The sequence below is a fragment of the Oenanthe melanoleuca genome, chromosome 1, assembly GCF_029582105.1.
Source record: "Oenanthe melanoleuca isolate GR-GAL-2019-014 chromosome 1, OMel1.0, whole genome shotgun sequence".
NCBI lineage: Eukaryota > Metazoa > Chordata > Aves > Passeriformes > Muscicapidae > Oenanthe > Oenanthe melanoleuca.
Window position 1 is genome coordinate 46,632,059 of NC_079333.1, and position 12,836 is coordinate 46,644,894.

The 12,836-nt window shown below is 42.1% G+C and overlaps 1 protein-coding gene across 2 annotated transcripts in view; it reads right to left on the reverse strand.

Annotated features, from left to right (window-relative positions):
* The window catches only part of KATNAL1 (katanin catalytic subunit A1 like 1), a 37,003-nt gene that overhangs the window by 23,283 nt on the left and 884 nt on the right, over positions 1-12,836 (reverse strand). The window contains exons 1-2 of one of the 2 annotated variants that reach the window (XM_056500614.1): positions 11,847-12,373; positions 4,328-4,503 (exon numbers count right to left, since the gene is read on the reverse strand). In XM_056500614.1, the coding sequence (XP_056356589.1) occupies positions 4,328-4,489 (162 nt within the window). In that variant the 5' untranslated portion in view covers positions 4,490-4,503; positions 11,847-12,373. Of the gene's footprint in view, positions 1-4,327; positions 4,504-11,846; positions 12,374-12,836 lie in introns of those variants that run through there. The other variant, XM_056500605.1, reaches the window with a different exon arrangement.

Below are 12,836 nucleotides of genomic sequence, written 5' to 3' on the forward strand. Positions count from 1 at the left end.
CAAGCTTGAGCTTTTAAAAAGTGAAGATAAAAAGTCCCTAAACCATATCCAAAACAGATACCTGCAACTCTGTCTGATCCTATGGAGTGTCCTATAATGACATCTATTCATGAGTTACCCACAGAATGTTTCTCAATTAATCACGATGTAATCTACTAAATGTTAAAGAAACAGGCATGAAGCAAAAAACAACAAAAGCATAGATTGACCAAATGTGTTTGAAATAATAAAAAGACGAATTCACCCTTTATTCTTTAAGCAGGATTGCAGTGCACCTAATCACCTGCACCAGTGACCACAGTCGGTCAGGGTGCCTTGCTGGCTGCTCCAGGTGCATGGGGAATCACTGAGCTCCAGCAGAGGCCCTTGTGCAACACAGAGCACAAGGCTCTAACGCAGCAGGTTGTGCCTGACAGCCGCTGGCCTTGTCGGAAGCCAGCGCTATCTCCTGGGGGCACGCTCTGCTGTCATTCCGCAGCTGCTGAACTGTCACTGAAGCAGCTCGCTCCTGCAAGCCAGCTGTCTAGTAAAAACACTGCAACAGCCAAAAAACTCTCTCAGAATAAACACAGAGAATGTCAATACAAGTAAAGTTCACAGTAGTGGTCATGAGACTAAGCCTACATTTTAGTTTTGGTAAGGATGAGTTGCTTCTGGTTTTGAATCTTTCCAGTCCCAGCCTCCATTTACATGAATTAATACGCCTACCTGTCAGCCAAACCTCGAAGCACAACAAAGTAACTTTTTATTTTATAAAAGAGCTCAAGAGGCCTAGGAGTGAAGATGCAAATGGAGCTACACTCAGCCAACCCAAGTGCAAGCTGGGAACTCCCTGGATGCAAAACAAGGATGGATCTCCAGAGCAGGTCACTCTGATATCCCAAATACAAACCAGTCAAGGGATGATCAGTGGCTGTGAATTTTCCATGAAGTCAGAGGATTTCTTCTGTTGTCATATCTCTGCTTTGGTGGATCCTCAGCATGCATCTTTTGCCCTATTTAAGTTCTCCAGAGTGTGCCAGACTAGCAACAAAATCCCTTTTCTCTGGTTAGCACTGATTTTGAATTCCCAGAATCAGGACGGCATCAACTGTAACTGAGCCAGACAGTTGTTCCCAGGAAGAAGATATTAACATGTTCATATTCCTCCTCATCCTAACCATCAGCTCCAAGCAAGAGGAATCCTTGTAATCAAGATGTTCAGTTGCAAAGCTGAAGCTGTCTCTCTGTGTGACATGAAATACAGCCCATCAAACATTTGCACAGAATATCATTCTGATCAGAAATTTGAAAACAATGACACCTTTGCAAAGAGAGGTAGATCAAGAGTATTTGGGAATCTGACCCAAAATCCCAATTGATTCTGGTTCACCTGGGCTTTGACATTGCTCAATAAACTACTGAGAAAATCCTCTTTTGTACATAATGCAACAAAACAGATCCACCAGGCACGAGGTACCTATTCAGGATGGAGCACTCACTGTTGAGAAGAGACCAAACAGGAAGAACAATGGTGCATGCAAGAGATGTAAGCTGCTCAGCTGCACAGTCACAGCTGGAACCATTCTTTGAGATGCTCCTCAAATTAACATTTTTGTTTTACAAGGGAACATGTTCACAAACACATGAAACTTAGTTCGCTGCCTCAGAAGTACCAGTAGAACAAACATCCTGTTAGTGAGCTGCACACAAACATGCAGAACGGAAGGGGATGCTTCATACTGACACAGCATCCCAGGAATCCTTCAGAAGGTTCGAGATTTTGAATGTGCCTACAGACAGTACATCCAAGAGAATAACTGGTTTAAGTAATAATCTTCTCCTTTGAGCACTTACCTACATGGACATTCAAGAGTAAAAGCTCTACCCACACAGTGCTAGTGATTGCTAAGCTCCACTTCCAAAAGGTACCAGTGGTATTATCCTCTCCAGATTCCTCAGATGATGGAGAAGCTTAAGAACCTAAAGAACAGCCTAGTTCCATATGTTTGAGGAGACAGAATTACAGGTAAAAATCAACTGCATTAATCCCCTTAACTATGACCTAAGGGTCACTTTGCTTCTCAAGCCACTTGCAAGGACTACACTGGTAGGAAAACCTTTTCCTTCTCTGCTGGTACCAAGTGGGTTGAACCTGAAATTTACTAAACTTACATAACATGTACAGCATAATTCTTTAATGAGAAAGATCTAAAATTAATATCTAGATATTGCTTTAATGCTGTGAATGAATGCTACTTGTGATCCAACTTCTCAGTTAAATTTCTTTTAGAACAGGTTGCTGGTCAAGCTCCTTGACTGTGGTTTGGATGTAGAGACTGTTGGAGCTGGAAAGTAGTGCTAACATCCACATCATCAGACTACCTCTTAGTCTGTCTCAAGGAGTGAGAAAACACAGCAATTATTTATAGAGAGTGGGTAAAGAAAGCAGGTCTATCTCTATAGGTCTCCCCAAAACCTGCAAGTTCTGGTATGGAATAGCTGGCAGTTCCAGGGGTGCATCGTTTGCTCTTGGGCTGTATCATTGTGTTCCCATAAAAGAATGAGAGGGCAAATAACCTAGTGATGAACATCCACATGTCTTTTTTCAGTCACACTTCTTACTTTTTCTTGTTTGTCTCTGAGCCTGGCAGCAGTAACAGCAAAGCAATATTCTGACAAAGCTCATCTGCCACCACTACTGTGTTGGGAAGTTTCAGAATTAACATGAGTGTACAGCATGACAGACGCTACCCCACCTGCTGCAGATCTTTATTGGGACAGATTTCTAAAGCATTTATGTGACATGCTCAGGGGCCATTCTTCTTTTGCCTAAAGGGGATAATTTCTGAGAAGGTGCCAACTTCAGATCCTCTCCTAGAGAGCCAGCTGCCTTCACCAGTAATAAATCCTGGAAACTGTGTTAATGGTCCTTTTGTATTTGAGGTTTGTCTCCAATGTGCAGCACACATTCCATAGTGCACAGGCTTCTCTGAAGCAGTTCAAACAACACACAGTAATACGAGTCTTCAGTGACCTTCACAACACATGAGTTGTTGAAAGTTTATTGGAAGAATCAGTGTCATCAGAGGAAACACTAAATACTAGATGTGAAGACAATGCAGTGGTTCAGCTGCAGAACGAGGAAATCCTCATGCTCTTCCTTCAGATCAGCTGCAAGTTTGGCAGGAACTAAGGACATGTACTGGACATGAACACCTTGTATTAGCATGTCCTGGGGTGGGAAAAAGCTTGAACACAAGTACTTGAATATGAATATCTCTTATACAACATCCAGCTTACTACATTACCAGGAAAACTATCTCTGCTGGATATACATGCACATGCTTTGCAAACAAGCAGACTTCTACACTTCTATGATAAACACCTATGAATAGTACTGTTACTGCAAAGTGATTGTTAACAGTGTTGTACTTATCAGGACACAAAATACTCTATGTTAGTGTCAGAAGTTTCAAACACAAACCCATGACTAAATCATCTGCTGCAATAAAATTTGCTTCTGCTTTTGAGGTATCATTTAAACATATGATATTTAGAAAAATTCTTCTTGAAATCATCTCTTTAGCTACCTACTGCAAAATTGTATCTTCTAGGAACTACGTTATTCTTTCAAAACATAGTCTTTATGTAACATGAATTCTTTATTCTAGTAAACATCTTTATATGATTTTTCTCCTCTTTTATGTTTATAGAATATAGTTTGTGTACCATGAAAAATTGGCCAAAAAATATAAGGAAGATTTAAATACTGAAAGTAATAAATAGATGTCCTTGGGGGTTCTTATATTTCACCCGCAAATTACTTCCATGGCTTCAACAGTACTCTGTCTAGCAGGGTGTGCAAGATTTGGGCTAAGGGTATGACTTGCAGTTTTAGAAACCTCATCCAAATTTGTACACTATTGTCATTTAGATAGCTGCTACTCAGACAACAATTCTGAGTGCTGCTCATATAGTGATGCTAACCCACCCACTCACATTTTAGTTACTGTACATTAAATGGCCAAAAGATATAAGGGGAAAAAGAAGTCCTTAACTTTTTCAAAAGTGTACAATCACAGACAGTATGCACACACAAACAGACCAGGAATTAGACAGACATCTTAAGCGAAAACAACAAAATAATTGATTCAGTCAGAACAATAGAATTCCTTTTGAACACACCATGAAAATTATTTTCCCATGAACATCAACAAAATATTATACAACAAATGTAGCCAACATCACTGAAATGTAAGTCCTTTGTATCTTATAAGGTTTGGGAGGTGTAGTGTGGTTTTCAAATATCAAGTAATAGAATATGGGCAATGTTATTTCACCCTACCTGTTGCCATTTGCCTTTAATTGCTGGATCTCTGATTGACTGGCAATGTCTCTGGATTTGCTGGATGACACCCTGGTAATATACCATAGAAGAGTCATAATTCCCAAGGAGAGCATATTCTCTTCCTTTTTTGGCATTATCACAAATCTCTGCTAAATTCATCTTCACTCAGAAATCTAAAAGAGAACATAATTACCAGAAAAATTAATTTTATGCGCTGTAGAATAATTCAGACAGTGATGCGTTATTTTTGTTATTTCTCTCATAGCTGAATTGTCTCTTTCCACCAACACCATTTCTATCTAGTCCTGCTCTGCTACAACCATTTATGTCTGGAGCATCTCTTTACTAGTCTAAGGTTTCAGATCATGAATCATAACTCTTTTATATTGATAAAAACCACAACTCCTTTGCTGCCTTTGGCCCCAGTCTTGTTAAATTAATGCAAGAAAATTAAATTCCCTGCCCACACTGAACCTAACAGACTAAACTTTAATTTGTAGATCACCGCAATGTATTAGCAGCCATCAGCCATGAATCACAAATCACACAAGGCATTAAATTGCTTTTTATCCTGTTGTATGACATACATGCCTAAATGTGCCAACCAGCATCAGGGATGTCTGCACTCCACACTTTCAAGAGCCCTCACCCTAATGAGATTATGATATGGTTGAATAACTGCTCTACTATAGACCAAGTTGAGAGCCTCATTCTGTTTAAATATTCTTTCAAAGTACTCCAACATCCACATGCTGACTCGAATTTTTTCATTAAATTTAACATGTCACTTTGGGATTTATGGCAGAGTTAGCAATCCAAATTTAACATTCCTTAGAAAAGTGACTCCTGAAGTACAACCTTCCCCTAGTCCTCAAATTGCAGCATGACTTTAAGGCAAACCTATAGCTCAGCTTTACCCAGTAACCAGTCAAGAAAGCAATAATCCAGACATTCAGAATTAAGCTGTGTTGAACAGCTAGGTTTGTATTTAAGGTTCAAGATTGAAGCAGTGTCTGCCCTTTTATCTGAATCTCATGTGACCCAAAGTTTAGGTCCTCATCAAAGGAAAACAGCATCAGTTCCTTTCCCTTGTACTCTGACTCAGTATGTGTAGGGTCCCTGACATTCATCCAGACATAAACCTCTGGAAATTAAAAATAAAAAATTGCAATTCATAGCTATGCAATGCAGGGTTGCATTGAGCAAGAGGGAGGAGGTCAGCTCTGGAGGTTGGTCCACTAGCTGCACCAAGGGTTTGGCAAGACCAAGGGGTGAAGAAGAAATCAGGAAGGAGGGGTATAAACACAGCTCAGGCTACACAGCTGAAAACAGCCCATGCTACAGGAGTGCACACAGAAGGAACAGGTGGTAGCAGACAGAAGCCAGAACAGGGAGAATCAACCTTTTGCATCCTAGCAGGTTATAAAAATGTTTGTAGGTTTTATAAACAGACAAGACAAGAGCAAGATGGCATTAAGGAGGATGTGTCTTATGCCTCTGTATTCCCTGGTGCTTAGCAAAATCCAAACCCCTGACAGTTTAAACAGACACCCACATGACATTCATTCTGCCCTGAGCAAACACATGCTCCACCTCCCAAAGGTACCACACTGATGGTCCTAACTGCTGCCTGCAGCTGCACACCAGCTCTGCTCCATCACCTCATCACTCCTGCTCCCTGAAACATAGCCATGGAAACCTGCCACCCTCACTTAAACCCACAGGTCACACAGCTTGCATGTGGCTGATGACTTTGATAGCAAGAACATGCTGCTACCCTGCAGCTGACACTCTACCAAGCACAGCAGGATATACTGGGGCTTTACGCATCTTCATGCTGTGCTGCACATTTCAGCTTGCACAGCATTCCCACTGGCTGTTGTAAACTACTGGGCAGGAGAAAATCTAAGGTGGAAAGGGTGACAACCCTTATTTTGTTCCCTGATACAGCGTTACTGAGAGCTAGATTGGTGGCAACTAAGACCATTTAATTTTTAAATGCAGAAGATTGTAAGTCATACCAAAAAAAAAAAAAAAGTGATGTCACATTGCACTGGAAATAGACAAAATGATAGAAACTGAAGATAGGTTATAACCCATTCAGATCTCATGAGCCAACTTATAAACAAACAGAACACCATCTGGGGCAGAATCCATTGACCTGTCTTCAAACACATCCAGGTTAGGATCTGCTTCAGAACCAACCTGCTGCCATTAAGAAAAACATTCCTCAAATCTCTGGAGGTTTTTTCCATATGTGGTGAAAGAGAACAAGTAAATAAAACATTTTTAAAGAACTGCTGAATTAAATTCCTAGAAATCCATTAAACAGAACACATACTTGCTTTACAACCTGTCGTGCCTCCTTATTACAGCTAGTTCCCACCCTCCGGGCATGTTTAACTCCCTTTTGCCTTAAGAGGGCTGATACTCACACCCAACTCCCCTTAATTCCAGAAGAGTTCCCTGCTCACCAGAGGAGACAACCTCCTCATCTCTGTCTGTGATGGATGCTGGGTAAACCCACAGGCAAGCCATGGGAGCCATACAAATATGTGCCCATTTCAGGACAGTGGTTAGACAAAGAAGCTGAGAGGCAGGACACAAAAAGAGTTATATGATTAAAATTGCAGGAGCAAACCAAACAAGGCTCTCCCATTTCCTCCAGCTACCAAGAGTTTGGAGGCTTCTAGCCTCATGATGGTGATGCCAAGGTTTAAGCATGAGCTTGATGCCTGGTGTGTCACACTGAAGAGCTTATAAAGCACTGACAGGCACTGAAACTTGGAACATAGAGGGAGGCTGGGGAATGTACACCTATGTACCTACTGAGTGGTCAGTACCTCCAGAGCTAAGCTGACAAAAGCCCCTGGATCTTTCTTGTGGATTCAGGCATTTCAGTTTTTACTTATCACCTACTCTAGACACCAAAGCAGGCCATATAGCTTGAAAAGGTGAATATAATGTCACCCATTTACCTGAGCCATATTTGAAACAGCAGCTGTAGGCCTCAGTCCTAAATCAGTGCTTTCCTGGAATCCCAGGCAGTTCTCTGAGATTCTACTGCTATTTAAAACTAATGCTAAAAATGGTTTAAACAAGCTACAAGCCTTCTATGCATACCAGTGAAGGTAATGTTACTTCAGAATAACCAAAGCAAATCAAAACAAATAAGTCAAAAATCAAGGAAAAATTATTTTTAGGGAAGAATTATTTCCTGTATTGTTTTCTGGACATCCTGTTCTTCAATGTCAGGGATGGGGAGGGAGGGAGAAGTAAGTAGAACTAACCTTCTTGTGTTATGTACTCACTCTTTATTATCTGTTCTACACTGTATTATAGAGTTCATACAACATCAGAGGCATCCAAGGAGCCAGAAATACAGAAATCATAAAAAGAGCATTTTGTTGTTTGCTGGAGTTTTGTTCAGATATTTGATTTTCCTACCATACCACTGCCACATCTTTTAAGTATACAGCCAGGGACAACTGTTGTCAAGTACATTTGGAACAAGTCACACACTCCTTGCGACACCAGCTTTTCATTCTATCATTGTGTGGTTCCCTCCTGCACTCGACCGTAACAGCTCCACTGCACATCAAGACATCCTTGGAGATTCCTTAGCTCACGGATCATTGACAAGAAGAGACATTACAGACATTCATGCAGGCATAGCTGCCACACATAGGGTCTTAAACCCACTTGTTAAAAACCCTGCAGCAGCCAGGCTAAAAGGTCACAGGGGATATTAATCTCTATTCTTTGGAGTATAAGCTGAGCTGATCCCTATCTAGGGTCAGAAAAGAATTTTTCTCCCAGAACTAAAGCAGTGCACAATTGAGCAAGATCCAAAAGGCAGTCTCTACTTTAACATTAAAGCATTATACACACAAAACATATCCATGGGTAGATACAGTGACTGTGTGAATGACAGGCAAAGGGGGACAGCTTGCTTAGCACACTATTCCAAGCTTGTGTGCAACACCAGTGCGAATGGATACAGGACCAGCCCCCTTCAAACCCTCTCTCTCAGCATTCCCTCACCACAGTGTTACCAGAGGCAGCAAATGCTCTCCTTTGAGAGGGGGTCTGCAGCAGGGCTTTTCCTCTTGCTTGATCCCAAACATTCACTCTGCTATCTGGAAGGCATCTGCTATCTTTACATCTCTTTTATGCGTGTGCTTTGACACAACCAGTGACATCATTGCATCCCATTTTCTCCACAAGCATTTTCTCCACTCTTGCACAGGATGGAGGACTCTCACTAAATGAGCTATTAGGCACTTTTGCTTTATTTTCATTGTTTCAACAGTCACATCAAGCCTTATTTAATGCCTACTAATAGGACTTTTCTCCAAATCAGATGTTAATTCCTCACTGAGAGGTCTATACCATATGTGGATTTTTCTGGACATATGTCTTTCTCTGCCCAAAATTTTACCCAGGCAAAACAAAAGCATTCCACAGCTCCCTGAGATGGCTGGACACATGCTCTCACGTCATGGCAGCCCTGCAGTACTGCTGACTGGACAGCTGAACATCTGGAAAGGCCTGGACATACGCTGATGAAGATTGGCTACTAATCCTGTTTCTCATTTTCTGTAAATCAGCCATGCATGATGCCGGGCATCCCAAAATGCAAAGTAAGAGGTACAACTAATGTCACAAGACAGAGAGTCACACTGTTAGGCACCATCTTCTGAATACAGTGCTTATGACTGAGGTATGACTGTATATTTTCCAGTTCTACAAGGCAGAGCCAGGATGACTCTCTGCCACGGCACAATCCCAGAACAGGTCAATGGTCACACGGAGCAAAGCAAAGTAGAGGAGTCCAGTGTTAAGAGGTTTTGATTTTTGGATTTATACCCTTTTCATTGCACCCATTTTCATTATCAGAGTCTGTCATAAACTGAAGTTGTTTTTTCCTCAAATTCCTCTTCCTGCTTGGAAGCTTTTTGTTACAGTTAATTGAAACCTGCCCTTGTTAGGTTAAGGCCATATTGGTTTTGTAAGTCAGCTTTGACCAGTTTCAAACAGCTCTCCCTCAATTATGTCTTCACTTAAAATAGCACAGTGATCCGATTTTCAGTCTTCTCTTCAAACTTAAAAGCTGTCAAAATAGAGACATGTAACAATATGACAATGCTTTACCAGAGAAAGCATAAACAGCAACACTAACAGGAACATTGTCAGAGGAACAAAAAAAGTGTTTTTCCCCGTATGACATGTGACTCCTACTAGAAGCCTACAGAATTCTATTTCTGTAGAAATATTTTTTACATGCTTGATACATTTTATTTTATTTTTAACAATAAGATATTAAAAAATGCAATATTTAAAAGAAATTAAATAAGTATTTCCTGCTTTATTACCAAGATTATCTCTTTTGTTTAGGTGTTGGGTGCAGAACAACTGATCTTCATTTCCAATAATTATCTGTCCCTGTTCAGAAGCAATTGCTGGTGCTGCAGACATTACGTTTGCATGACAAAAACAACATTTTAACCGATCATTGTCAGATAAAATACAAACAAACAAAAGGCTTGCCAAGTTCCATAACTAAATCCATCTTTCCCTGGTAACATGGCTTTGTTTGAACATGCAGCTGTGGTCCCACGGACTGATGTGAAAACTAACGATCATGACCTCACAGGCTCACAACTCCTGTTAAAAACATATTTATAAGTAAGGGTATGGCTCAGTTCCAGCAGATTTGAATTTAAACTACATGTAAATGAATCAAAGATGAGAAATGTGCTGTGCCAAGGCTGTTTTTTCCTTTTGCTGTGTGCATTAGCAGTGACAAGGCTGGCTACAAAGGCAGCAGCAGCATTGGGGTTGCAGCAGGTTATGTCATTTTTCAGAGCAGTACAGACACCAGATAAAACACACACATACCATGGTCCAGGAAACCCAGCACCAAGGGATCTTTTAATTCAGTCAACTGCTTTCTGCTAACTGGTTTTTGGCCTCTTTGCACTGAAACTCTGTTTTGCAATAGCAGACATGGAGTTAATGGGGAAATGTGTGTGGAAGTGGGAAGGAGAAGAAGCATGCATGCAGGCTTCAAACTATTTTTGTGTGCATTTTTAACTTGAAACAGAGAGTTACTTTGAGTGCAAGTGAAAAAAAAATCTTCAAATGAGGTAAAGACATTCACCACAAGTTAAAAGTAAACACATAAGAAAACATTAAATAGGAAGTCAGTCCTTTAATTAAAGATTAATTTAGAGACTTAGAGATTTCATTAGTTTGGTGAACCAAACAGAAAGCATCCTGGAGAATGAAAGAGCCCTTTGCAGAGCCTTTGAAGTACAGTTCTCTGAAGAAGTGGAAAGGAGAATCAGAGACAGCTGTGGTACTCCTCAAACTGAGTGTGAACCATGTCCTTCTCCAAGCACCTCATACACCAGTTTGAGACACATCCATATGGTCACATCACCATTGTTTGGGGTAATGAGGTGTTCATTAGCAAGGCTGGGTAACAAAAAGAGCTAAAACAAATGCTGTGGGGCACTCTGGGGAGTGTAACTCCATACACACACAGGTCAGGCAGTGACAGGCTCGCCAGCTTCTGCTCCCTCCTAGCCCTGCTGGACACAGGCTAACTCCACACATCTCTCTCCTCTCCAGCACAGCCTCCAGGGCTTCTGGAACTGGTATCAAATCAAACCCAGGCTCATGTTCAGGTGGGACCAGCCATGAGGTGGATCAGTCAACCTCTCCTCTGGCAGGATGCAGGGCCCAGATAGCTGAAGAATTCTGCAGGGCCTGTCTGGAGCCCAGCAAAGTGGGACCTGGCCCAAGTCAACAATCCTTCTGGTCCTTTGTGGAGCCACTTGCTTCTCTGCTTATCAAGTGTGTAAGCACTTCTGGTAGAGCAAACATGCCACCAAAGACTCCCGGGATGGGTCTGTGCGGAGCCAGCTCGTGTTCAGAGCGCTTCTGAGGTTGGGCTCCGTGCCAAGAAAGGCCCTGAAACTGCTCCTGCACCTGGCCCTGGACACAGCACACCCATGCTCCCAGCCTGTGAACCCTACCAGACCACAGCCAGCTCCACAAAGGCTCCGTGCTGCTGCTGCTCCATTCCCAGCTCAGCCAATCTGCATCCCAGATAAGCTTTCCATGAATAACTGCAGGTTTAATACACTCACACGAGTGTTTATAACCCTGACTCATAAGGTCAGAATTTTGGGCTGAATACTTTTCCACCTTTTGAACTTCACTCTGAATTTCAAAGAATTGGCCCTTTAGGACTAAGGACGTGTACTACTTTAATAGAATAGCATCTATTTTTTTAAATATACATTTATATGCATATTATTGTTAGTGCTACACACATCAAGTCTTCGGATTTCTCAGCTCATCCCAAGAAGAATCAGCTTTTTTTTTTTTTTTTAATTAACTACACAGGAAACCAGATAAAGCCCTATCACTGTCTTCTTGTATTCCATTTACTTCCTTGTCTTTTAACTGGGATTAGGTCAGGGCAGGATCTATTTCTCCCCATTACCTGCTCAAAAGCCCAAATCTCCAAGAGCCAAGCACTGTGGAAGCACTCTGCAGCTTCAGTGTTCACTTCTGCAATGTGGCAAGTACCAGGAGCTGAAAGAAGCTGAAGCCTCTCTAGGCTATAGCTGACATAGGGGTAGGGGGAAAGGAAGAAAAAAATAAACTGCTCAACAATCTGCAACTGCAATCAGGCATTCATTGAAAAGAAACCCATCTCTGTGAAACGTGAAAGTGTAGTAGGAATAGACATTCAATATTCATGTATTCATATTCAAGTATGATATGTAGGGAAACTGTAATTTTATTCCTCCTCATGGCTGTTAGAGAACGCAAGAAAAAGAATAACCCTAGAAGTGTCAGGAGAGGAAATGGAGAGAGAAAAGGGACAAATGCCAACACTGACATCATAAGTTTTTGGGGAAAAATAGAAACGTAGCACAATAATTTTTAAAAACTAACACTCTGTCAAGACCACCTAGGGCCACAAGCTCAATGGAGCCTCAGCGTGGTCGGAGATGTGAAACTAGAAACCATAAACGCAAAGTGGTTGGGGAAACTTTGCAGTGCTCCCTCTGATCATATCACTTCGTACCCATTCCCAGCCTCCAGTCTGCTCTGCCTTCTGCACAGTTCCCTCCGTCATCTGCTGCACCACTCCTTCTCCAGCACATCTCCATCCATCCATCCATCCATCCATCCATCCATCCATCCATCCATCCATCCATCCATCCATCCACCTGTGTTTCCATGCGCCCATTTCCTTGTATTATTTCTCTCCCCACTGCCATCCAGACGTCTCCCAGCCCATCCTGCCCTCACCCACCCATGTTCCTCCCGCACCTCCTCATTCATCCTCGGCCCGCACGTCCCCTCCGCAGCCGCGCCGCCCTGCGCCCACCCTCCCAGCCAGGCCTGCCGCACCGCCCCTCCCCAGCCCCTCCCGCCGGCAGTGGCACAGGGGCTTCTCCCCCTCGCTGCTCCGGAGGGAAGA